This window comes from Ochotona curzoniae, unplaced genomic scaffold (genome assembly GCF_017591425.1).
Source record: "Ochotona curzoniae isolate NIBS_2020 unplaced genomic scaffold, NIBS_Ocur_1.0 contig_66, whole genome shotgun sequence".
Classification (NCBI taxonomy): Eukaryota; Metazoa; Chordata; class Mammalia; order Lagomorpha; family Ochotonidae; genus Ochotona; species Ochotona curzoniae.
In genome coordinates this window covers 737891-764749 of record NW_024466512.1, presented here as the reverse complement: position 1 = coordinate 764749, position 26859 = coordinate 737891, and the positions used below count along the sequence as shown (strand labels likewise).

Below are 26859 nucleotides of genomic sequence, written 5' to 3'. Positions count from 1 at the left end.
TGCATGGCAGTGTGTGCGTGGCAGTGTGTGCGTGGGTGTGTGTGGCTGTGTGTACGTGCGTGCGCGTGGCAGTGTGTGCATGGCAGTGTGTGTGCGTGGCGTTGTGTGTGTGGGCGGCAGTGTGTGCGCGTGGCAGTGTGTGTGTGGCAGAGTGTGTGTGTGTGTGTGTGTGTGTGTGTGTGTGTGTGTGGATGTCTGGGGCGCACCTGTGGGTGTGCTGCTCTGTGAACGTGGTCACGTGTGCTGCAGTGTGTGTGCCCGTGTGTGCCACGTGAGCTCTCTGAGTTTGTACCCGCCGTCCACACAGTTCATAAACTACACCTAAAAGCTCAACACTGAAACATGAGTATTTTTTCTCATTAAATGATCTTCTCCATGTGCTTTTATTAATAGTTGAAGACTACTCGTTTTTCACTATTGATGTGTCACGATTCACTTAGTCAACGACCCTGTTATGGCGTCTGTGATCTCGCTGTTCCTCCAGTATCATCCATAATGGATCGTGCACGTGCTGCCTCTCCACAACCCGCCGTGCGCACAGACCCATTACTGAAATTGCACTCCGCATCTTAGCAGATCTGAAAGCCAAGCTGCTGACCCATTCCCCCTGCTCGCGGGGCCGGGAGAAGGCGCGCGTTCTGCTGGTTACTGCAAACCAGAGCAGACCGGAGACTGGGATGACCTGATCCACATTGCAGGTCACGTGCTGGCAGCGTCACTGACTGGTCAGGTCCATGTCTACCATGGCACTGGAATATATTGCGACACAGAGCAAGTCTCTGCCACTTACTAGTTTGTCTATGGTAGACAAAGCCATCGGAGCACATTCAAGAAAATTCTCCTGCATATATGTGTGATAAGACCTTAATCTCTGTGCATATCCCACTGGCAATACTTCCAAATGATTCTCTCACACGTTCAAGAAGTGATTCAATCAGCATCACATGAATTGCATAAATTAGCTCGAGAACTTATCTCTTTACACTGTGCCACTTTCGCATCCAAGATCATGGCAAGTCTCCCTACTCAAAATCCAGTTTCTCACGAGCGCCCGGGCACTGTGCCCTGCCTAAGCCGTGCAGACAGGCTCCTGGGCCTGTGTGTTGCAGTAACTGCTCCCACGGAGGGCACGTGCTGCGATCTGCCGGCCCGTTCACACCAGCTCTTCCTCCTGTCTCACTGTCCCATCTGCATAACTACTTTGTCTTTTGGAGAAAACAAAGATAGGCACAACTGGATGCAGAGTGTCTGCCTCCTGAGCAGGGTCTCCATCGCAAGCAGGTTCTCCTTGGAGTCCGGGAGATTTTTCAGCAACGTGTGGAACGACACCCATGTGCTGATGGACCACACGTGAACTGGACCATGTGTGAATGCTGATGAGGAAGCTGTCAGGCCGGGTGTGCACGGCGAGGCCAGCGCCCCTCGGGGCGTCCACGCAGCTGCCCGCTGTAGTTCAGGCACAGCTGTCCCTTCCCTCCTGGGGAGCAGTGCCCGCAGCGCAGGTGAGAGAAGTTGGCGCGGTGCCATGCTGCATGGTGGCGTCACTGCAGGCAGTGCCCTCGTGCTCCCAGGCTCAGTATCCTGGAAGCCCAGCTTTGGGAAATGACAGGAAATGGCACGTGTTTGAGGTAAGGTGGCTCTGCTTCCCGACATCACAAGCAGACACGCAAGTGCAAGTTCACACAGCCCTCCACACACGTTCAACCTCTCACGCTGGTTACGACAACTCACACTTGGCAGCAACATCCCCCCCGACACAACCTGTGTCCCCGTGCCAGGCAGCGGGTGGCATCTGCTGACTGTGGACCAGGCGAAGCCTGCGGCACATGTGACAGGCCTCACTTCCCTTCCCCTCTGGCGTCCCTTGCCTTGCTGGGAAGCTGCGTCCTGCTGGCCCGGGCTCAGATGCCGGCCGTCTCGGGCCACAGGGCTTGTCTGCACTGCCCGTCTACCTCGCAGTACTGCTGTCCCCTGTCCCGTGTGTCTGCTGGCCGTGGGGCTCATGGAGGATGGCCCTGGGCTGCCCACGTCTAATCTGCGTTTTGGTGGAGCCGTGCCTACAGCCGAGAGACACGCGACTGCAAGTTCGCAGCTTCCTCCACGCAGGATCCCACCTCCGGGGTCTTAACGCTGTTGAGAGGACATCTGGCAGGGGTCCATAACGCAGCCTGCAGTGCCCTCCGACCTCCGCGGCCACCCAGGACCACTCCCGTCCGCCTGACCTCATGTGCCCCTCGAGGCTGTGGCAGCATTTCACGTCACCCCCGTGTTTTCTGGAAGGGGTCACTCAGCGATAAGCACTGTTACTCCAGGCCATGTTGCAGCTGAGCCAGCAATGCTGCTGCCCGCAGTGCTGGCATCCCATATGGACACCGTTCAAGTCCCAGCTACTCCACTTGCCATCCAGCTCATCGCTCATTGGTGCCTTGGAAAGCAGAGGACAACGACCTGAGCGTTCAGGTCCCTGCACGTGGGAGACCTGGAAGAAGCTCCAAGCTCCTGGCTTCTGGACCAGCCCAGCTCCAACCATCACAACCACTCGAGAAGCGAACCAGTGGATTCTCCTAACTTTCAAATAAATAAATCTTTCAAAATCTGTTTTGAAAATCCACTTTGTGCGGTACAGTGCTATAGAAGGCTGGTTCTCCCCCTTGTTGGGCCAGTGTCTTCTGTTGGTGCCAGTTTGCGAACCAGCTGCTCCCTGCCTGTGGCCTGGGAAAGCAGCGGGGGTGGCCAAAGTCCTTGAGACCTGCACCTGGAAGAGGCTCCTGGCTTCAGGTCAGCTCAGCAGTGGCCATTGTGGCCACTCAGGGAGTGGGCCGACAGGAGAGCTCTCTCTGTATCCTCTCCATCAGCACAACGTGCTCATCACCCCCACAGACCAGCAATGGTTTCTGACACTGAAGACGCTGACAGGGGTCAGGCATGTCCCCCGTCGCTTGTCCTTGGCTCAGGTTATTTGAACCAGGATTCAATCAAATCCACGCTTTTCCAGACAATCCATATCTCTCTAAAAGTCAGATGCATCCGGGCCTTTCACATGTAACGTCCACTCTCTTCTGGTACAGAGACATGTGGCCAGCATGTGTGCCAGCGGCACGCCTCTGCCCAGCACCGCTCCCTGCTGCCCACCCTGGGTGAACCCCTGCCAGAGGCACGCCCCTGCCCAGCACTGCTCCCTGCTGCCCACCCCGGGTGAACCCATCAGAGGCACACCCCTGCCCAGCACTGCTCCCTGCTGCCCACCCCGGGTGAACCCATCAGAGGCACACCCCTGCCCAGCACTGCTCCCTGCTGCCCACCCCGGGTGAACCCATCAGAGGCACGCCCCTGCCCAGCACTGCTCCCTGCTGCCCACCCTGGGTGAACCCCTCAGAGGCACGCCCCTGCCCAGCACCGATCCCTGCTGCCCACCCTGGGTGAACCCCTGCCAGAGGCACGCCCCTGCCCAGCACCGCTCCCTGCTGCCCACCCTGGGTGAACCCATCAGAGGCACGCCCCTGCCCAGCACCGCTCCCTGCTGCCCACCCTGGGTGAACCCCTGCCACGTGCGTGCCCCTGCCCAGCACTGCTGTTCTCACTTCCGGCCTCTCAGCTGGCCAGTGCTCCTTCCTGTCCCTGGCCATGCTTCTGAGCTCTCAGCGGCCCGCCACCAAGACAGCCGCTTCAGCGTGTTTGATGTGTGCTTGCACGCAGTTCTCCCCTGCCTTCATTGCATGCTGTCATGTCTTCATGTAAAAGCAAGACGCCATATGTTTGGAGATGAAAATATGAAAACATCTGCCTATTAATTGAGAAACTCAGGCCTTTCTATCCAACTCCGTCACTTTATGGCTTTATAATACACACTCGTCTTTGTCTTTCGCTGCCTCCTGCGTGCTTTGAGTCGGCTGAGCACTAGCTAGAATCCCACCTTTGTCCCTGATGCTTAGAACTTTGCCTGCAACTTGAAGTGCTGCTCTGCTCACTCAGAGCCCGGAATGCACACGGCATGCCGAGACAGAGAAAGCGCAGCCGTAATGCAATGTGTAACTCACAGGGTCACCTGCACACTTGGACCCTAATGCACGGGGCACGGGGCCTGTTAGTCCCCGATCAGACTTCAAGTCCCGCAAAGCTGCTCACACATGCACACAGGTTGTAAGCTGTGTTTCTTACAGTTATGGTTTTTTTCACGGCACAGTTCCATCGACTCAGGGATTCCCCACTCCCGCCCCCTCGGCCCCCTATGTTATCACAGCACAGCAGTGCCAAGTCCGTCATTCTGCTGTTTGAGCGTGTGCGTGGCAGAAAGCTCAGCACCTCTCGTCAAGGCATATCCAGTTGCTTCACTGGGAGTCCATCTTTCTTCAGGAGTAAAGACGCACACTGCACTGTGTCTTCGCCCCTCAGCACGGCAGCATCCCTCACACAGCTCCAGGTGGGCACATGAGTGCCCATGTCTATCTGTGTGTCTGTTTATTCTGTATCTACAAAATAAGGGAAACGAATGTGAGTGCATATCCTGCTAGCATTGTGCGTGTGCGTGTCAGAGTGTGGGGTGACTGTGTGAGTGTGGGCAGTGTGAGTGCTGACTCTGTGAGAGTGTGGGGTGAGTGTGAGTACTGACTGTGTGTGAGAGTGTGTGCGTGTCAGAGTGTGGGGTGACTGAGTGAGTGTGGGCGGCATGAATGCTGACTGTGTGTGAGTATGGGGTGAGTGAGTGTGAGTGCTATGTGTGAGTGTGGGGTGAGTGAGTGTGAGTGCTGACTGTGTGTGAGTGTGGGCAGTGTGAATGCTGTGTGAGAGTACGGGGTGAATGAGTGTGAGTGCTATGTGTGAGTGTGGGGTGAGTGAGTGTGAGTGCTATGTGTGAGTGTGGGGTGAGTGAGTGTGAGTGCTGACTGTGTGTGAGTGTGGGGTGAGTGAGTGTGAGTGCTGACTGTGTGTGAGTGTGGGGTGAGTGAGTGTGAGTGCTGTGTGTGAGTGTGGGGTGACCGTTGTGTGTGGGCAGTGTGAGTGCTGTGTGTGAGTGTGGGGTGAGTGAGTGTGAGTGCTGTGTGTGAGTGTGGGGTGAGTGAGTATGAGTGCTGACTGTGTGTGAGTGTGGGGTGAGTGAGTGTGAGTGCTGTGTGTGAGTGTGGGGTGAGTGAGTGCTGTGTGTGAGTGTGGGGTGAGTGAGTGTGAGTGCTGTGTGTGAGTGTGGGGTGAGTGAGTGCTGTGTGTGAGTGTGGGGTGAGTGAGTATGAGTGCTGACTGTGTGTGAGTGTGGGGTGAGTGAGTGTGAGTGCTGTGTGTGAGTGTGGGGTGAGTGAGTGCTGTGTGTGAGTGTGGGGTGAGTGAGTGTGAGTGCTGTGTGTGAGTGTGGGGTGAGTGAGTGCTGTGTGTGAGTGTGGGGTGAGTGAGTGTGAGTGCTGTGTGTGAGTGGGGGGTGAGTGAGTGTGAGTGCTGTGTGTGAGTGTGGGGTGAGTGAGTGTGAGTGCTGACTGTGTGTGAGTGTGGGGTGACCGTTGTGAGTGAGCACGGTGTCAGTGCTGACTGTGTGTGAGTGTGGGGTGAGTGAGTGTGAGTGCTGTGTGTGAGTGGGGGGTGAGTGAGTGTGAGTGCTGTGTGTGAGTGTGGGGTGAGTGAGTGTGAGTGCTGACTGTGTGTGAGTGTGGGGTGACCGTTGTGAGTGAGCACGGTGTCAGTGCTGACTGTGTGTTAGAGTATGGGGTGAGTGAGTGTGAGTTTTGGGAGTGTGAGAGGTATGGTGTGTGAATGTGGGGTGAGTGTGTGTTAGGGTTGGTGAGGTGTGTGTGTGTGTGCAGGTAAGCTTGCCTCTGCTATTGTAATACTTCTGCCTGGTGTAATTTCTTGGAACTGCAGGCTACCAGACAGTGGGGTATGCCAGCTTCGGCCTGCTTGGCGCACAGGGGGCTATGCCAGCGTCGGCCTGCTCGGCGCACAGGGCTATGCCAGCGTCGGCCTGCTCGGCGCACAGGGGGCTATGCCAGCGTCGGCCTGCTCCTTCGGCACACAGCCTGCAGGTTTCCCCCAGCCTCTGGCGTGCGGCTGCACCGGCTGCTGGCTCGTGTGGACTGCACAGTGAAATGGGCCGTTTTAAGTTCACTCTCACCTGCTTGGTAAACACTTGCCTTCAGTCTGAGTAAGCAGTCTGTGTTTCTTGTCTCTGGCCTCAGCAGCTTCCTGATTCTGTTGTTTCTCAGTTGGCGGAGGCCGCTGAGCCTCTCGGAGCTGTGAAGTGGCCCTTCTTTCCTCCCCCTCTGGGACCTCGGCAGGACAGCACACGACCCCTCACAGCTGCTCACTCGATCTCGTCCTGACGTCCCACCTCGCATGGCCCTGCGTGGCCACATCACAGCTCACAACTCCATCGAAGCAAGTTTTCGATTCCTGATGGCGTGTTTTTTCTCTGTCCTCTCTCTCTGCTCATCCGTGCCACCTCCTCGGGGAACCACGGGGTATGTGCCCATGCTGGCTGTCACCCTGAGCTTGAGTAGCTTCTCTCCTACATGCAAGAGCTGTGCGCAGAATGGCAGCGTGCATCGCCCAGACCCAGGGTGGTTCCCACTGTGCTGGTCCTGGTCCCGCTGGCATCCCTGTTGATGGGGTGACTCTGGGGCCAACACCCTGCTTCTTCTAACCGAGGCCTCAAACACATTCCTCTGTCAACATGGCCAACACGATTGGAGTTTCCGTCAGACAAAAACGGTCTTTACCAAGACATTGTCCGTGAACTTTCCACTCATTCCCACAGCCAGGTAGCAAGTATTCACACGTGCCCGTGGGGGCAAGGTAACCTTGTGGTTCAGACTCCTTCCTAAGGGAAACGGTCCCTTACAGGGTGCAAGCTTACACCAAGCTCTTCACGTCCAGTAACAGTGAGATGCTCTTGCCACCTGAGAACTGAGGACACTTAGCTCAAGACTTCTTCTTTTAAATCTTACTGATAATCACGAAAGGAAATAGACCAATACGAACACACGCTAGAAATAATCATAAGATGAAAGCAAGGGAAATCACGGCGTGCCCACCTCTGAAGCAAAGGCAGGAACACACACTCCAACAAAGCCGGAGCAGTCCCATCCAGGGCCTCTTCCCTCTGCGAGGGAGGAGGAATCCCTCCCTCCGACAACCTCCACTGTGGCTTTCCCGAGTCTCCCTGAGGGCTTCTCCGTCCACATGTGCCACGTCCAGGCCACTTTTCCATGTCTTCCCAACAGCTTGCTTTGGCTGACCCAGAGCTGGTCTCCAGGTCTATTGTCCTGCGTCTTCAGGGGAATCAATCTCTCAGGAAGGAGGTAGCGTCGGCTGCTCCGGCCGTGTGACCCACCTCCCATCTCCCTTCTCGGTCCCCTGAGGGCGGGCAGAGACCAGCCCCTGGCTGGACACTGCTTCTCGCCAGTATTGGGTCATGCCCTCTGACCTCAAAGCAAAGCGTCATGTGTTACGGCAGCTCCGAGGGCTGGCTTGTTTCCTGCAAGATCCCAGGGTTCCATGAAGCAGTGTAGGGTCCACATGATGGGCCAAGGGCCCGAGAACTGCCTGGTACCCCCACCTGCCCCACACTGAGGACCCGTGAGACGGCAGGGTTGGCAGCAGGTGTCAGCTCAGCCCTGCCAGCTGCGAAGGCGCAGTCACTGTTCCAAGGCCATGGCCTTCATTCCTGCAGCCCTACTCCAAGCCTGCAGAAAGGGCCCGACCCCAAGAGAGGCATTCACACCAGTCAGGAACCCTCACTCTCAGAGCAGCCAGCAGGCAGCCCAAGAGGACACAGCATCCTAGAAGGGGAGGCCCCTGGACACACCCTAACCTCCCCCATCTCCCCAGTCCCCTGTGCTCCTGTCTGTACCAGCTATGCCATCCCCTCCCCCATCTCCCCAGCCCCCTGGAGCTGTGCTCCTGTCTGTACCAGCTATGCCATCCCCTCCCCCATCTCCCCAGCCCCCTGGAGCTGTGCTCCTGTCTGTACCAGCTATGCCATCCCCTCCCCCATCTCCCCAGCCCCCTGTGCTCCTGTCTGTACCAGCTATGCCATCCCCTCCCTCATCTCCCCAGCCCCCTGTGCTCCTGTGTGCACCCCACTATGCCATCCCCTCCTCCATCTTCCCAGCCCCCTGTGCTCCTGTGTGCACCCCGCTAGGCCATCCCCACCCCCATCTCCCCAGATCCCTGTGTGCACCCCACTATGTCATCCTCTCCCAACAGCCAGCAAGAGGTGACACCTCACGGCCAGGCATTTCGGGGCTATACCCCCACGCCCTGCCCATCCTATCCAGCGGCCCTTGACCTGCCTCAGCCCACCCCCAGTTGGCTCAGGCGCCATTCACCATGCCAGACCCTCCAGGGCTGGTACAGACTGGCCTTGTCTTAAACCCAGTAGCACCCCGCAGAGCAGCACCCACCGGCAATTGCCCGCCCCAGCGAGGATGCCAGCTCAGCTCCTAGCCCTGGGCCAGCAGGTGCAGCTCCATCACACACAGAGCGGCCATGGGACAGAGCCGACACTGGAACACAGGACAGGGACAAGAAGGGTCAGCGCGACCCCTCCATCACACACAGAGCCGCCATGGGACAGAGCCGACACTGGAACACAGGACAGGGACAAGAAGGGTCAGCGCGACCCCTCCATCACACACAGAGCCGCCATGGGACAGAGCTGACACTGGAACACAGGACAGGGGCAAGAAGGGTCAGCGCGACCCCTCCATCACGCGGCACACATGGACGGTCTGAGTACACAGCCTTATATACACATCAGCGTAACTGTATAATAGAAACGATTAAATGCAGTGTACAGACTCACTAATGTACAATAGGATATAAAATGTAATAGGAATTTTAATAATGACATAATGAAAATGTGCTGCCACAGGTCTAGCTCAGGTTTTTCCTAGTTAATCGCACCTCAATGTTCCATCAGCTCGCAGCTGCCCCTCCCCCAGGCCCTCCCTTGCTGACCCCACCTCAACCTGCCATCCCACTCAACTTCCCGGTTTAGTAACACCAAGGCCTCAGATGTGCTCTTCGGATGTAAGGAGATTTGTGTTTTCCAAAGATGCGTAATTCCTAAGAGTTCTTCAATTTATAAAACACAAAAAGAGGGGCTCCTTTTTCAGGAAGCAACTTAGAGACTCTCATCTCAAAAATACACATCCTACGGGATCAGCCATGGGACAGGCAGGTAGCCCCCAAAACCATGGGGACAGGCAGGCAACCCCCAAAGCCGTGGGACAGACAGGCAGGTAGCCCCCAAAACCATGGGGACAGGCAGGCAACCCCCAAAGCCGTGGGACAGACAGGCAGGTAGCCCCCAAAACCATGGGGACAGGCAGGCAACCCCCAAAGCCGTGGGACAGACAGGCAGGTAGCCCCCAAAACCATGGGGACAGGCAGGCAACCCCCAAAACTGTGGGACAGGCAGGTAACCCCCAAAGCCATGGGGACAGGCAGGCAACCCCCAAAGCCGTGGGACAGACAGGCAGGTAGCCCCCAAAACCATGGGGACAGGCAGGCAACCCCCAAAACTGTGGGACAGGTAGGTAACCCCCAAAGCCGTGGGGACAGGCAGGTAATCCCGAAAACCATGGGGACAGGCAGGTAATCCCGCAAACCATGGGAACAGACAGGTAACCCCAAAGCCGTTGGCACAGGCAGGTAACCCCAAAGCCGTGGGCACAGGCAGGTAACCCCAAAGCCGTGGGCACAGGCAGGCAACCCCAAAGCCATGGGCACAGGCAGGTAACCCCAAAGCCGTGGGCACAGGCAGGTAACCCCAAAGCCGTGGGCACAGGCAGGTAACCCCAAAGCCGTGGGCACAGGCAGGTAACCCCAAAGCCGTGGGCACAGGCAGGTAACACCCCTCAAAGCTACAGGCAATACTACATTATATTCAATTTCATTCCATAAGTTGGGAAAAAATAAGAAAATGGAAAAATCGGATTTGACGAATGTAGTCTAGGTTAGAATAAAAGGTTATCCTAACACGGATCGTGTTTGGACCAAACACGTCATTTCTCCTTTAAGATGCGAAGAAGCCTAAAGCTAAGTTAACGGAAGTCGGCTTGAACAACATGTTAAATGTTTGCTGGAGTTAGTGCTGCAGCACACCTCACCAAGCTGCCACATGTGGTCAGGCATCCTGTGTGGGCGCTGGTTCGAGTCCCAGCTACTCCACCTCCTGTCCAGATCCCTGCCAATGGTCTGGGAAACAGCAGAGGACGGCCTACGTACCTGGGCCCCTGCTCCCACAGAGACCCAGAGGCGCTCCTGGCTCCTGGCTTCAGACCAACCCAGCTCTGATCACTGAGCCATTTGGGGAGTAAACCAGTGGGGAGAAGAAAGGAAGATCTCTCTCCCTCTCCCTCTCTCTCTCTCTCTCTGGCTCTGCCTTTTCGGGGAATAAATACATCTTTAAACATCTGCCACACCAGGATAAGTGGACGGAGGCCGTGCAGGCAAGCCTGTGCAAGCGGCCAGGGGCTGGTCCAGCTCGTCGGATGACCGGCATGCCCATGGCAGGTGCTGGCTGGGAAGGAGAGGCTCACGGGGAGGCAGGTGTGCCATCCAGCAACGCCCTGAGAGCAGGGGAGTCTGCCCAGGACTCTGCGAGACGAGCGAGCCCGTTTCACTCCCTGGCAGCTGTTACTGATCTGTAGGTGACAGCGACTGGCCACGCGCTAGGAAACATCACGCTGTCATCGGCGAGCGGAACCAGTCAAGGCATGTCACACAAGCCACCTCGTCATCACTAAATCATCAGGAAGCCTCGTGGAACGTGTTCGTCAGCAACCACGAGCGCAAGGAGGGGAGGGAGGTGCAGCTGAGAGCACGGACTGCTGAGTGGTTCCTCCTAAGAACCAGGCGACACTCGTGGGTAGACATGGGCAAGCGGAGAAGGAACACACGCCGCCCTCGTGTCACTAAACCTGTGGGCAGCAGTCACAGCACGAGGACCCGAGGCTGCGGCCACGGCCAGCCCCTGGTGGAAGGGCTGAGACAGCTCGGCCGGCAGCACCTGTTGCGATAACGGGATCGTACATTCGGGTGATGCCCACCCGAGTTACAAAGCTCGTCCCCCGTCACGCAGGCACGACATTCGGCCAGAGACCACTCATGGGCGTCTGCTCCAGGACAGGTGTTCTCTCAGGTTAGACACGAAACTGAATCCATTATCCAAACACAGCCACTCATTTCCCACGTCCACGGTCACAGGCCGCCGGGCATGCCTGCCCAGTGCTCTACGGGACACCCGCTCCAGACAAGCACACGGAGGGGGCCAACTGGCTGGTCGGGGCCCCAACCAACAGCCAACAGCAGAAAAACACCCAGTCTAAACGCAGAGACCAACCCACGCATGCCTCGCCCAAAAACAGACCCCATGTTCCAGAAACCAGTAAGCTATTCAAGACCCCCTTTTTTTTAAACCATGCCCTGCAAAGAAATTATATTTTACTAAGAGAATCATTTCATTCAAACGACCCAGTTTGCATGCTTAAAATTGACTAAGGGAAAAGAAGTGGCACAGCTTCCAGGCTCCCGGCACCCACCTGGCACAGGCTGAGGGGCGAACAGCACGGTGGGGAGCGGGCTGGACACGGACACGGCTACTCGGTTCGCCAGCACATGGGGCTTCTCGTGCCCAAGGGGCCACAGTGACTCCTGAGGGTGCAGCCACGGCGAGTCCAGAGCCACGGAATGGTTGACAAAGATCTGTCCGAGGAAGAGGAGGTAAGCAGAGGTGAGGAGGTGAGGCCCGGGGTGCAGGACAAGCACCTCCTCCGTCCACACTCGGCGCCCTGGCAGCCAGGAGAGCCACGGGACCCCAGACCCATCTCCCTTGGCTTGAGGGCCGCGGGGAGCCGCAGCTAACTAACCACCCCCGCGAGGCACTGAGGGTGCTGCCCCATCTCGAGTTCTCTTTGGGTTTCAAATCAGAAAACTGCAGTCCCTCAGTACGAGTGCATAAGTCCAAACCAACCGCCAGAGAGGTGGGACGTGAAAGCAGAGCTAACTGGGAGGACAAGTCCTCACCTGGAAATTCAAACCCGTGCTACGCATCACTTCAGGCAAGGTATTGGTTAATGGCTGCTTATTAAATATTGACAAATTGAAAAAGGCCATTCTGGTTCAGAAATTGGACATTTTACATAGTCCTATGGAATCAAGTACTTTACACCAAAATACCCCACCACACACACACAGAGAACCCCCCTCACACAGACAGACTCACACACACACACAGACCCACACACACACAGACACACGGAGACCCCACACACACACAGACCCCCCCACACACACACACAGACCCACACACATACACACAGACCCACACACACACACACAGCCCCCCCCACACACAGACACACACACACAGACTCACACACACACAGACTCACACACACACACAGCCCCACACACACACAGACACACACACACACACACACAGACCCCCCCACACACACACACAGACACACACACACACAGCCCCACACACACACAGACCCACACACACACACACAGACCCACACACACACACAGAGACCCACACACACACAGACACACACACACACACACAGACCCCCACACACACACACAGACTCACACACACACAGCCCCACACACACACAGACCCACACACACACAGACACACAGAGACCCCACACACACAGACCCCCACACACACAGCCCCACACACACACACACAGACCCACACACACACACACACACACACACACAGACCCCCCCACACACACACAGACACACACACACACAGCCCCACACACACACAGACCCACACACACACACAGAGACCCACACACACACAGACACACACACACACACAGACCCCCCCACACACACACAGACTCACACACACACAGCCCCACACACACACAGACCCACACACACACAGACACACAGAGACCCCACACACACACAGACCCACACAGACACAGCCCCACACACACACACACAGACCCACACACACACACACAGACCCACACACACAGACCCACACACACACAGACCCACACACACACAGACACATACACACACAGACACACCTGCTGGTGGCTGGACTCTCCACACCTTCTCCCTATGCTTAGCAAACACACAGCGTTTCCTGGCGTCCTGGGGGAGCCCAGCCATCCCACAGCTCCAGCCCACCTGTCCAGCCTCTTGCTGTGCCTGTTTACCTTACAGGGAGGCATCCTCTTGTCTGTCCAGCTCTTCCCAGCGGCAGGTGGAAGAGCAGCGGCACAGGCCTGGGGGAACGCGGGCAGCAGCTCCACGATGGGGGAGGCGGGCAGGCCCAGCCCGGGGCCCCGGCCCCCAAACAGCCACTGCAAGCCAGAGAGGGGCAGACAGCCTCCGTCAGCCCCCAGCAGCCCCCATCGGTCCCCTCCACGCGGGCCCAGAGGACCCAGCACAGCTAGCTGCTCGGACACGCACAAGCCCCTCCTCCCCAGTGGGACCAAGCACAGATATTTAGGAATTCAGGAAAAGACACCAGTGTGGTCCTGGCAGGAACATCACAGGCCAGCACTAAAGCTGACCAACTTCTAGGTGCATGGACACGGCAAGAAGTGGGGTTCTGCCTTGAGCAGAAAAGGGTTCTGCTGGGGTTCACCTCCACCTGGGGGTCCCTGTCACAGCCCGGGGTGCCACTCACAGCCTGGGGATCCCTGCCACAGCCCGGGGTGCCCCTCACAGCCTGGGATCCCCATCAGAGCCTGGCGCACAGCATCACAGCCCAGGGTTTCCATAACAGCCCGGGGACATCCCAGCAGCAGGCCTGGCACCAGGCTGATGCCATTCCCTGCCACCCAGCGCTGGTTGTGAACCACCCCGGCACTTAGAAACACTGGCTGATATTTCCAAGATGGAAACAGCAAAGGAGGTGAGGTAGAATCTACGGCCGAGACCCTGCAGGCGACGTGCACGGGGCTGCCGGGGTACCGAGGGAGGCGTGGGGCTGCACAAGCTCGCTGCTCCGGGGTCCCCAGCCAGCGCCCACGCCCTGGCGAGCCACAGGGACCCCCAGCACCCACTCAGTAAACCCCCCACGGGCGGGTTCCAGCCCCTGTCATGTGAGACCAGCCTCGCCAGGACGCAAGCATCACAAAAATATTCCAGAGTTTAGTACCAAGTTCTTCCGGGTTTTCCTTTTTAAATTTTTACAAGAAAAAAAAAAAAAATGCTTTCTTCTTGTACCAAGAGGGGGAAGGTGGTTCCTTGACACCGTGTTCCTCTAGCGGCGGGCCGCGACATGACAACTGCCCCGAAACGGCGCAGCGACCGCCGTTCTCAAGGAGACCACATCGCCAGGGCCCAGGCAGGGGTCGAGTCGCCCCCGGAGGCTCCCGAACCAGCACGGGACCACGTCAATGCAGGGGCGACTTGGAACCCAACGCGGTCCAACACGATAGCGAGACCAGGCCCCGCGCTGCGCTCACATCCTCGCCCCGCACACTTGGCTAGCCAAAGCCCCGAACCGCAGGCTGGGTCACTTTCTCTTTCCCGGGCTTTGCATGCGAAACTCCTGCAAAGTGCGACCTGGCAGGAGAGAGCCGGACAGGCGGGAGGCAGGCCAGGGGCCCGGGCACTGGGCGCGGCGAGCCTCCTGGCCAGGGCACTCCGCCGGCCGGCGCGCGGGGGGCTGCTCAGAGGCGACGCCGGGAGCCAGTTTGCACATGAAACGGGGGCGGGAGGAGCCCAGACTGGAGCAGGAACAGACCCGGCTCCGATCCCGGCTCGCTGTGGAGCAGCGGAGACGCCCAGCGCCAACTTCCCTGGCCACTTCAGCCCCGCTCATCCGGACAGCGCCCCGGGCACGGCCCAAGTTGCGCGCGCCCGGGCGGTCTCGGAGGTGGCGAGGGGTGCTGGTCTCGGAACGGGGGCGGGTGGGGGGATGCCTGCGAGGCGAGGCGTGAACTTTGACGACGAGGCATGGCGGCCAGGCTGCGTGCCGGGGGGCCGGGGTGGCCAGGGTGGCCGGGGGTGACCGGGGTCCAGGGTAGCCGGGGGACCGGAGGGACCGGAGGGCCGAGGGGCGGGGGCCGGGAGTGGCTGGGGAGGCCAGGGTAGTCGCGGGGCCCGGGGTGACCGGGGGTGGCTGGGGAGGCGGGGGTGGTCAAGGGGCTAGGGTGGCCAGGGGTGGCTGGGGTGGTCGGGGGCCGGGGGGTCGGGGGGCCGGGGGGGCCGGGCACCGGGCCCGTGGAGCCGTTACCTGTGCGCCGAGCAGGGGCTGCTGGTGCGCGGCAGCGTGGTCTGGCGCAGAGGGCAGCGGCAGCAGCGGCAGCAGGGGCTCGCCGGGGGCCTGCCAGCCGGGCAGCACGGGCAGCAGCGGCGCCGCGGGCGCAGGGGAGGAAAGCAGCAGCGGCGGGGCCACGACCCCCGGGCCGAGCCGGAGCAGCCCGGCCGCGCCGGGCACCATCCAGAGCCAGGGCGGCGGCGGGTCCGCGTTCATCGGCCAGAGCAGGGACGGCCGCCGCCGGGGCAGCTGCTGCTGTTGCTGCTGCAGCGGCCGCCGCCGCCGCGGGAGCCTGGCGCCCGCCAGCATCCTCCACCCCGCGGGCCGGCGCGGGGCGCGGGCGGCGGGCGCCCGAGGTGCGGGCCGGCGGCGGCGCGGGCTCCGGAGCCAACTCACTTGGTGCCGCGGCCGCTCGCCCCGCCCCGCACCGGCAGCCCCTCCTCCTGCCCGCCGCCCTCCCTCCGCGCCGGCCAGCCACCCCGGCCCACTCGGCGCCCGGAGCCCGCGGCTGCGGCGGGAGGGCGAGGCGGTGGGCGCACCGCGCACCCAGGGTGCACCCCGCACCCAGGTCCCGCGCCTCGGCTCCAGGGCGCCGCCCGAGGCGTGAGCGCGGGGCCCGGTTCCCGGCTGACGCGCAATGGGGAGCCGAGGCCGAGCTGCCTGCGCCCCAGTCGAGCCAGCCCCGGGAGCGGGTGGGGTGGGGGTGCTGACCGCACCGCCTTTCCTAGCCGCCGTCCACCTGACTTAACCGAGCCTGGGGCACAGGACCCCTACTCCAGACGCAACTGGACGGGAGTGGGTTGCTCTCCGGGACAAATCTGCGGAAGGTTCCCCTAGGCCCCCAACGGGTCCCCGTTGCCTGGGAATGAGTCATTGGGGCGAGGTGTGAAGCCCACACCCCAGGCTCCACGCCCACCTCTCTCGGAGCAGGTGGACTCTGAGCCCGAGGCGCCTCCTTCGCCCTCGGCAAAATCTTCTGGGACTCCCCGGGGCGCGGGTTCGGCTCCTGCATCCCCTCCCGCAGTCCCTGCTGGGGCCTGGGAGCCCCTGGGACGGCAGGGGACCTGGAATGGCCAGGGACGGCAGGGGACCCGGGGCTCAGGCAGCGGCTCAACACCGGCCAAGGGCAGCCACCGCCAGACGGCGCTCCTCCCTCCCGGGTGCAGTCTGGTTCGGATCCCGGCGCTGGTTCTGAGACCCAGGACCCCGGGGCTGGGCTGCACGAAGCACGGCTCCAGTGCCCGCCTGGACGTTGGAAGGCGCCGTTTGGGGTGGATGAATTAGGGCCGGCGTGGCACCGGGGGCAGAGGGTGTGAACTGCACCGGCTCCGCAGACTCACTTGGATGGAGGCGCGCCCAGTTTCTGCTGTCCCTTCTGCTGATTGGCTTTATTCGCTCCTGGCCTGGCAGGCTCCTATGGAATCTAGGCATATGCTAATTTACATAGCTGGCATCTCCACGCTCCTTTCCGCGCAAACCCTTTTTCAATTAGCGAGTTCCTTTCGCTCTGAGGCAGCAATCCTGGCGAGAGATTTTTCCTCACCTAAAATCAAACAAGCGCTGTGGATTAGAGGGTCTCTCAGTCCCGGGAGAGCACGCAGACACCTGCGTGGCACACGGGTGAGGCCGGCATCCTGCTGCTGTCACAGACACTTGGAGGTAGGGACCCAGGGCCTTAAGGTGGCCTGCTGAAGCCATGCCGTCGGCACGGGGGTGACTGCACTTGCTCCATTGACAAGGCCTGGGGTCAGCGTCCTGGGGCGATGCCCGGTGCCCACCACTCCAGTAAAAGCCAGACTGCACCTGCTGGGCCACAGCTCAGGTGGATGGGAGTTTCACTGTCCCGGCCCCCAGGGTAGGGTGCGGGGGAACCTCACCTTACTTGAACAGGTGTACTGAAGTCGGCTCAGCCAGCGGGATGTGGTGCCCTCCCCCCCGGGTACTTGGTGACGGAGCCCACATGCCTTTGGAAGCTGCTCGGTTCTGAAGGGAGCTGGGACATGATGTTGCCCTGCACTCAGAGATGCTCAGCTTTGCTGCTTCCTGTCCCAGGGTCTGGACCCTGCTTGGTGCAGATCCTGAAGGTCAGTGCCATGGAGGACCCCCGAATGGGGGGAGGAGGGGAGAATGGTGAAGATAAGGAGGCAGAGGGGGAGGAGGACCAAGAAAGGGTGAGAGGAAAGAGGAGGAAGGGAGGCTGGAGGAGATGGCTCAGGCTTGCACCATCCCGGAAGCTCAGCCTCTACCAGGCCATGGGACCCCGTGATCCCTTGCTCCTTGAGCAGCCTGTCAGCCAGCAGGGCCAGACTGAGCCCACAAGGGCACCGCCCACCAGCGCCCCAGCTCGGAGGAGGGACAAGGCAGGGGTGTGCTCCTCCCACAGGCCCCCAGGGACAGGCCTGGTTCGGGAAGGCTCCCTGTGCTGGCGGGCAACTGCGCGGCTCATGCACGGGACCCCAGCCCAAAGCCAACCTTGTCCTGGGAGAGAGGAGCAAAAGGATGCATCGCCTTGTTCTGCCCATCTCGAGGTGTGTTCACGCAGGCAGGAAGGGCCGGGCACCGCCCATCTCGAGGTGTGTCCACGCAGGCAGGAAGAGCCAGGCACGCCCATCTCGAGGTGTATCCACGCCTGCAGGAAGGGTGTTGGGTCAAGAACTGAGCGATTCACCCAGGACCCTGGAGCTGGGATGCAGCCCAGTCCAAATCCAGAACCCAGGCTTTCTTCTTGGTGATTTTATTTAGTCAGTTTTACTTGTTTGAAAGACAAAGAGGACGTCTTCCACCCACTGGGTTGTCCCCAATAGCTGAGGCTGGGCCAAGGAGCTGATATTACAACCCAAGCCTCCCTCGTGGGTGCAGGGCACCCAAGTGCTTAGGCCACACAGCTGCTTCCAGGGTGTACCTTGGCAGGAAGCTGGACAAGAACCGGAGGTGGGCCTTGGACCCAAGCCCTCCGACACTGGGGCCCCCAGTGGCAAGTCACGGTGCCAGACACTCCCCTTGGAGCTGGAGTGTTCAAGGGAAGGACACCAAGTCCAGGCCATGCTTGAGCAGACGGGGACACCTAGTGACCAAGGACATGTCCCTCCTTGGCTTCACACACATGCACATCTCGTCCTCTTGGGCAGCTCTGGGCCTTTGACCCGGAGCAGGTGCACTCCTGTGGGCTGACCGCGGCTCCCAGGATGAACGCTCTCCCTGGGAAAGCCCACTGCATTGCAATGGCAGTAACTTCACGGAGACCGAGGCAGGTGCCCAGTGCCTGCACACCGCTGGTGGAGCTTTGGCCACCTGTGTCAGAGTCAGCTGAGGGTCAGGCGGAGCCAGGGACAGGCTGGTCTCCCCTGGCCACTCCCCCTGAGTGGCTCTGAGCCTCTCCTGACACCCTGTGTGCAGTGAAGTGCACTTGCCCGAGGCAGGCCAGGCCTCTGACTTCTGACCAGGTCCCACACCCAATGAGACAGAGCCAGAGCTGGGGCTGTTGGGGGACCGGAGAGCCTGGGGCCTAGAGCAAGTGGAGCGGGAAGGGGTCAGCACAGCAAGATTGCGCTCCTCCAGCCACAGCCCTGTGAGATGGCCCTAAATGGCCCCCGTGACCCAGCCCAAGCCCACTGGGAGACTGCAAGAGACGCCTCCCAGGTCAAGCGCTCCTCTGGAGTGACCCAGCCCCCTCCCTGCAGCCTCGGAGAGGGGCGCCTGGTGGGATGCCAGGGATGGAGGGAGGTCAGGGCAGCCTGAGGCCCTTAGCTGCTTGTCTCCAGGGTGACCTGTCTGTGCTGGGCCCTTCCCATGCTGCCTCGCAGGGCTGGGCTGGGGGAGGGGAGTCCCTGCTGCTCCTTCAGCCCTTGAGCCCACTGCTCAGAGCCAGGACCCTGGTACTGACAGGGTGCCCAGTACTGACAGGGAAGCTGGTTTGGCTTTGAGTGAGAAAACATGAATGAGAAGAGTAAGAGAAGGAGAGAGAAGCAGTGAGGAAGAGAGAGGGGCAGGGCAGACAAGTCAGACTCAGGTCCTCTCCCGGGGGCAACCGGAAGTGCCCTCCACTACTGCCACGCCTTCCAGCTGACCTGAGTGATAACGTGTGTGCGACTGTGCCGTTCAGTCCTGGCACCCAGCGTGACCGGTACATCACCCAGCGTCTCTGGCAGCGCCCGTGGGTGCAGGCAGCCAGTGAGCCAGCCCAGGCCGGGAGCCGGCAGTGGCCTTGTCCCGCCATCCTGGGCGCTGCTGACCTCCCCACAGACTCTCAGAAACAGGAGGAGCCGGCAGGAGTCTGGGGAGAATTCCAGAGGATGGAAAGGGCCCCGGAAGAGGGGGTGGTGCCTCACCTGGCTGAAAGACCCTCATGGCTTCCCTGAAAACGGGCCCCAGATGGTCCCTGGGGGCCCAGTGTTGTACCCTCTGTCCCCTCTGACTGGTGACGGCTGTCCGTGAGGGCCAGGAGGGAAAGGTCAGGCCCCTCGGGAAGAAGCAGCTCAGGACACAGCTAAGGACCCATGGGCAGTGTGGGCAGCACCCAGGCAGACAATCCAAGCCTGCAGGGGTGAACCCAGTGCTGCCGGGGCACGCAAGCAGGGCTTCCCGCGCCTTCCGGCACTCGGCAAAGCCACAGCTCACGTGACCGTTCTCAGCACGTGTCCGCCTGTCACGTGACAGCTTTAAACACACGTGCTCCTGATCCATGTGACAGTTTAGGTGTCCCATGTGTATCTAATCAAGTTGCTGTAAAACATACAAATTAGTGTCAGCGGTTGCTTTAAGGCAGACACATCAATGATCATAGTCGGGTGACACTGGGCTCGTGCTGCGGAGCGGCAGCCGCCGGGCGCAGGCCGGCAATGCAGAGGACACATGCCAGAAAAGCCCCTGGTGCCACCGGGGGAGCCCGAGGCCCCTCATCTGCGGCAGAGAGCGCCAGGCACCAGGGGCCAGCAGTGAGCGTCCCCAACAGAGGCACCAAGGGACAGGGCAGGGCAGTGAGCCCAGAGCCAGCCACAGTGGCCGGCAGGAGAAGCCGCAGCCGGGAGGGCACTGCAGCCTGGAGGGCACTGCAGCCAGGAGGGCACTGCGGCCGGGAGGGCACTGCGGCCGAGAGGGCACTGCGGCCGGGAGGGCACTGCGGCCGGGAGGGCACTGCGGCCGGGAGGGCACTGCGGCCGGGAGGGCACTGCGGCCGGGAGGGCACTGCGGCCGGGAGGGCACTGCAGGGTGGGGGCGGCGACGCAGGGGGCGTCCAGAGGCCCAGAAGTGAGTGCCCAGGCACCAGGCTGAAACAGCCTGTGGGCATGGGGAGACACCGAGACACTTATTAAATTTTAACTTTGCTAAATTAAATATGCATGTTGGAATTTCTAGAGCAAATACTGAAAGAATAAAAATAGAGTTTGGCAAGTTTTTTTAATCAATATATAAAAGTTAATTCCATTTCCATAGAACATGCGATAACAGAGCATATAATTTTAAAATATAATGTTTATAATAGCAACAAGAAGTGAATTCCTTAAGAATGAACCATGAAGAAATCTAAGATGTCTTTATAGCTAAAACTGAACACAGTTATTGAGGCTTTTTTTAAATGTAGAAAGCAAAGACGCAGATTTTATTTGTGTTCAGGGAGAAGGTATTTTTAAATCACATATAATTTTCAAAATTTTTATTTCCACCTTATTTGAAGAGGCGGGGAGTCCTCCACCCTCTGGTGCAAAGGCCACAGCTGGGCCAGCTGGAGTCAGGAGGCAGGCCTGCACCCTGGGGTCCTGTGCGGGTGAAGGGGCCTGCACCCTGATGTCCTGTGTGGGTGATGGGGCCTGCACCCTGGGGTGGCATGTGGATGACAGGGGCCTGCACCTGGGGTGACGTGTGGGTGACAGGGCCCTCCCTGCTGTCCCATGTGGGTGACAGGGCCTGCACCCTGATTTCCCATGCAGGTGACAGGGCCTGCACCCTGATTCCCCGTGTGGGTGATGGGGCCTGCACCCTGGGGTCCCATGTGGGTGACAGGGGCCTGCACCCTGATTTCCCGTGTGGGTGATGGGGCCTGCACCCTGGGGTCCTGTGCGGGTGACGGGGCCCTCCCTGCTGTCCCATGTGGGTGATAGGGCCTGCACCCTGGGGTCGCATGTGGGTGATGGGGCCTGCACCCTGGGGTCCCGTGCGGGTGACAGGGGCCCAAGCCCCTGAGCCATCCTTCACTGCAGGAAGGTGGACTGGAAGTGGAGTGGCCAGGGTTTGAACAGGGCTCCCTGAGGTGGGTGTGGGTACCCTAGCCACTGAAACAACCCCCAAGTAGCATTTTCATGCAATTAAGTTAATCAGAAAGTTTTCCAGTAAGACCTGATGAACTGGTTCTAAAACACAATATCCAATTGTAAAGAATGAAGAGCTGTGAGGAGGAGAGAGGCCTTTGGTGACTTGTCCTAGAGGGCTCCAGGAAAGCAGAACAAAGCCCTGACTCACAGCACACGCCCCTGACCCCTCACAGACCCCACACACTGGGGAGGGCTTCACCCTTAAGGTCTTGTTTTGCTTTATGCCCCTTTAAATACAATGTCTCCAGTCACATCCTAGTCCACAACAACACCCCCACTATGTGCCAACTGGGAAGCAGAACTGCCAGTGCCCCGTTTCACCACCGAGCGCTTCGCCCTGGTCCACCAGCAGATTCACCTGAGTCGCCTGAGCCAAAGACGGCGGTTGCACAGAGCAGGTGCCTCGCTTGATCCTGGGACAGGCAGAAGCAATCTACCCACCCAGACATCAAACCCGAGGTCAGGTCGCTTTGGGACATACTGAAAGCAGCTCTTCTGCTGAGACAGGCTCTCATTGCCAAGTGGAGCAGGGCTTCCAGGGACACGCCTGAGTCCCAGCTCCCCACTGCATGTGCGTGCCCTCCCATCTCCCACAGGGGACGACAATGGCAGCGCTCTGCACTCCGCTAATATCTGGAGGCATTAAGCATGGACTTGCTTTGAAATATCAAACTTTTATTCAAGATGATTGTAGCTTTGCAAGCACCTGCGGCCAGGTCACACAAGGTGGCCCCTGGGCCTTCACTTGTGGCCCCAGCACCAACGTCTGCAGAAGCAGAGGGCCACGCCACAGCTTGGGAGCCAGCGGAGACTCAGCCAAGATATGGTTATTCCTATCTACACGGGAACTGCTGGGCACCCCTGCCCAGCCTCCCCTGCCCAGCCTCCCCTGCCCAGCCTCCCCTGCCCAGCCTCCCCGGCCCAGCGCCAGCACTCACCAATCTGCTCTCCACGGATGCACTTCCGTCATCTCTGGGTTGTCCCCACCGGGGTAGTGGAGAGCAAGCCCTGGGCAGCTTTCCAGGCGTCACCACGCACGGGCTCCCACGCGCTGCTTGCCCGGTCACTCAGTAGACTCCCACGCCGTGGACACGCTCCGTGGGGCTGCCTGTCTTCCTACTCAGTCTGGGTTCCATGGTGCAGCTACAGACGTTTCTGTCCAGAGGTTTGCCAGGTCTGAGAATCCCTTACTGACGTATCTCCCCCAAGATGTGTTCCTATTTTTTTTTCTTTCCACGTGTTACGTGAAGGCCAGGGTTGTTTTTCATGAAGTTTGTGTAACGTGTGCATCTCGGGGCGCTTTTGAATTCACACATTTGTTTTGCCTGTAGATGGACAGTCATTCCGGCACCATTTGTTACCGACACCTTTTTTCCTACACCAAATGGCTGTTTGCACTTTTATCAAAATTAGCAAGGGAAGTAGAGAGAGCCCAACGTGCATTGGCAGATGAGCGAGAACCACGCGGGGCTCGCCCACACGAAGGAATGCCAGCCAGCCATAAGCATTGTGGGTGTGGCAGACGCACTGGAAGTGCTACACCACAGAGGCCACCAAGCCGTCCACATGCTGCCAGTGTCCAGGCAGGTCAGCAGGGAAGTGGCACTAGTGGCTCACAGCTGAGGGGGTGGGGTGTCTTATTAGAGGATGGAAACGTTCTACAGAGAATCTCAGATGGTCTCACCTAACTGTGAGAAGGTCAGTAGGCATTGTCCTGCAGTCTGTGCACTCGGGCGTTGTCCTGCAATCCGTGGACTCGGGCATTGTCCTGCAGTCTGTGGACTCGGGTGATGTCCTGCAGTCCGTGGACTCAGGCGTTGTCCTGCAGCTCCGTGCACTCGGGCATTGTCCTGCAGTCCGTGAACCCGGGCGTTGTCCTGCAGTCCGTGGACTCGGGTGTTGTCCTGCAGCCCCGTGGACTTGGGCGTTGTCCTGCAGCTCCGTGCACTCGGGCGTTGTCCTGCAGCTCCGTGGACTCGGGCGTTGTCCTGCAGTCTGTGCACTCGGGCGTTGTCCTGCAGCTCCGTGGACTCGGGCGTTGTCCTGCAGTCCGTGGACTCGGGCGTTGTCCTGCAGCTCCATGGACTCGGGCATTGTCCTGCAGTCCGTGGACTCGGGCGTTGTCCTGCAGCTCTGTGGACTCGGGCGTTGTCCTGCAGCTCCGTGGACTCGGGCATTGTCTTTGGGACGGCTTCCCTCTTGCTACATTTTTAGTCTTCTGTTGCTGGGTTCCTCCCTCGGGAGCTGGCGTGGTGGCGTGGTGGGTGGAGGTTTTTCTTTTTAATCTGCAGCTTCAGAACTCCACCTCTTCCTCTGGTCCCTTCTGTGCCCCCCACCGCAGTGGCTGTCCATCTTCATTAGGTTCGCCATGTCTTAGAGTTTCCCTTCAGGCTTGGATCATGTCGCCGTGCCTGCCTCCTCCCTAAGTGCCAACAGATTCTACTCTGAACTGCACTCTGACTGTCGTATCTTTTTATTTTAAGAAAAAGGTTGATTTATTTATCGGAAAGAGTTAGGGAGATTCCATTGCTGGCTCAGTCTCCAAATGCCACAGCACTGAGCTGATGGGAAGACAGGAGCCATGAGCTTCTTCCAAGTCTCTCGCATGGCTGCAGGGGTGCAGGGGCCCAAGGCCTTTAGAAATCCTTTGCTGCCTTCCCAGGCCACGAGCAGGTACCTGGATCTGAGGTAGGGCAGCCCAGATATGAACTTGCACCCATGTGGGCTGCTGGTCCCCCGTCCCCCTACAGGTGGAGGCTTAGTGTGCTGTACCACCGTGCCAATCCTGTGATTACCACCTCGTGTCTGTATTTGCAGCGGATATTTCCTCACTTCTCTGCTCAATTATCTTATCTATAAAATGGCTAATTAAACTTTACTTCACAAGATTGTCATAAAACTTAAACTGTGTAATTTGTACACGGCCTGCAGTGGTGTGGCTACACAAGCAAACACTCTGTGAGCACAGCAGTGTGGGCGGTGCCACTTCCCTAGTCCTGCATACTGCCCCGGGACCCGAGACCCCAGACCCGGGTCTCTCCCATTCCTGGAGTGGCAAGCACCCAGGCGCAGGTGTGCGGGAGAGCATCCGAAGCCAGCTCACACGAGCCGCCCGACATCACGTGGCTGCTCTGATTGACCTGTCTATCCTTATGCAAATTGCACATTTTCTTGATTAAGGTAGCTTTATCCTAAGTCTTGAAATCAGATAGTCTCATCATATGAAAATTCAAAATACCTGGAAGAGTCAAAACAATTTCGCTAAATGAGAACAGCGTTGGCAAAGGCGTGCATGGCCCAGGAAGGTCGAGCCTGTGTCCTTGGCGCACCAGTCGGAGCACCGCCCACACAGCGTGCTGCCCTGTTGAGCCGCCATGCACCAGGATTCCGTCCCATGCCTTTCCCAGAGACCAGGGCCCCTTCTCCTCTACTCTCTCAACAGGATGAATTGAACCGATTGATTTCCGAGGTAAACCACTTTGGCATTTCCAGGGGTCTCTGGCTGCTGTTTGTGGGAGACCCCACTGGCCTTCACCCACCAGCTCTGCAGCCTGCCTCCTTCCCTCCCCTCTCAGCCTCCCACCCATATCAGCCTCCCTCCCCTCTCAGCCTCCTTCCCTCCCCTCTCAGCCTCCCTCCCCTCTCAGCCTCTCTCCCCTCTCAGCCTCCTTCCCTCCCCTCTCAGCCTCCCTCCCTCCCCTCTCAGCCTCCCTCCCCTCTCAGCCTCCCTCCCCTCTCAGCCCCCCTTAGCCTCCCTCCCTCCCCTCTCAGCCTCCCTCCCCTCTCAGCCCCCCTTAGCCTCCCTCCCTCCCCTCTCAGCCTCCCTCCCCTCTCAGCCTCCCTCCCTCCCCTCTCAGCCTCCCTCCCCTCTCAGCCTCCTTCCCTCCCCTCTCAGCCTCCCTCCCCTCTCAGCCTCCCTCCCTCTGCTCTCTCCATAGCCCTACTTTGCACAGCCAAGTCCATTGCCACGGAAGCCCACAGTGCTGAGTTTCTGGAGTGTCTTCACAGCGGCGCCTCAGTTGCCATGCCTGTGGTCTTCCAGGAGCCCATGCCTGGCCTTTCCTGTAGAGTGGGCCCCTTCCCTGGAAGCGTGAAGTCCTGAAGGCCCCAGGTCCGATCTCGGGCAACAAAGACAGGTGCAGTCACAGAGGGGCCGTAATTCAAGCTGACCAGTCAGAGTCCAAGGACAGGAGGAAGGACAGCAGGTGGCTGGGTAAGGATGTGGGAGAAGCCAGGTGTGCCAGGAGGCCTCAGTGGCCACTGAGGATGCCCGCACCCTGACCGAAACCCAGCCCGTGGCACTGCAGCTGCAAGCGCAGCAGACACACGCGACCCCTCGTAGGTCCTGAGAAGCCACGAGGCTGCGGGACAAGTGCCCTATGTCCACTTCCTGTTGCTGCAAGGAATTATCTACAGCCCTAAACTGGGGGCCTGGCACAGAGCTCGCGGACTCAGGTTTTGGGAGCAACAGACTTACCGGCCTTGGACTTGTTGGCCTGCCTGACAGCCTGCTGCATTGCAAAGCCTGCCTTGGGCAACAGGACCACAGCAAGCAGGATATTACGGCTGGACCATCCCGGGCAAGGCAAGCGGAACAGAACTTGCTGAGTGGGCTGTGACCTCCCCTCGTTCCTTTGGGATGTTTTACCAAGATTGCTTCTCTGTTCTCAATGAAGAGAATTAGTTACCTCCCTGTTTCAATGAAGGTAATTAGTTCCTTCCCTGTCTTTAATGTAGATAATTAGTTTCAGGAAACCCCTCCCCTTCCCCTCCTCCCCTGGAGAAGATGGTATATATGTGAGGAGTAAAATAAAGGGCATGGGCACTGTTCGCCAAGTACCTGTGCCCGTGTGTTTCTTGGGCCGGCAAGCCCGACATTCCCAGTCCGCCCTCAGGGTTTGAGCAGCGTGTCCTGCAGGCCGGGACGCTCAGGGCTCCGCAGCCCTAAACTGGGGGCATGGCACAGAGCTCACGGATTCGGGGTCCTTGGCCCTGAGGCCAGCAGGGCTGGGCTGGTGTCCGCTGTGTCTGCTGGGGCTGCCTGCCTCCAACCTCTGCAGCAGACGAAGCTGGCTGACTGCACGCTCACCCACATGGCAGGCCCCCCTCAACGCTGAGGGCCAGGCCTCGGTTCCAGCGAGCCCCAAGGGCCACCCCTCAACAGGGCTGCTCTGGGGCCAGCGCCGAGGGCCACCCCTCAACAGGGCTGCTCTGGGGCCAGCGCCGAGGGCCACCCCTCAACAGGGCTGCCACATGCCAGCGCCAGGAGCAGCAGGTAAAGTCACACCTGCAGCTTCCACGTGGGCTTGCATC

At 59.4% G+C, this 26859-nt stretch overlaps 1 protein-coding gene across 1 annotated transcript in view; it reads right to left on the bottom strand.

Moving 5' to 3' along the window:
* TCERG1L (transcription elongation regulator 1 like) overlaps window positions 1-15547 on the bottom strand; it is a 74316-nt gene extending 58769 nt beyond the window's left edge. Inside the window, exons 1-3 of the mRNA XM_040991722.1 lie at window positions 15215-15547; window positions 13182-13328; window positions 11532-11694 (exon numbers count right to left, since the gene is read on the bottom strand). Coding sequence (XP_040847656.1) covers window positions 11532-11694; window positions 13182-13328; window positions 15215-15547 — 643 coding nt within the window. The remainder of the gene's footprint in view (window positions 1-11531; window positions 11695-13181; window positions 13329-15214) is intronic.
* Window positions 15548-26859: the final 11312 nt, after the last annotated feature.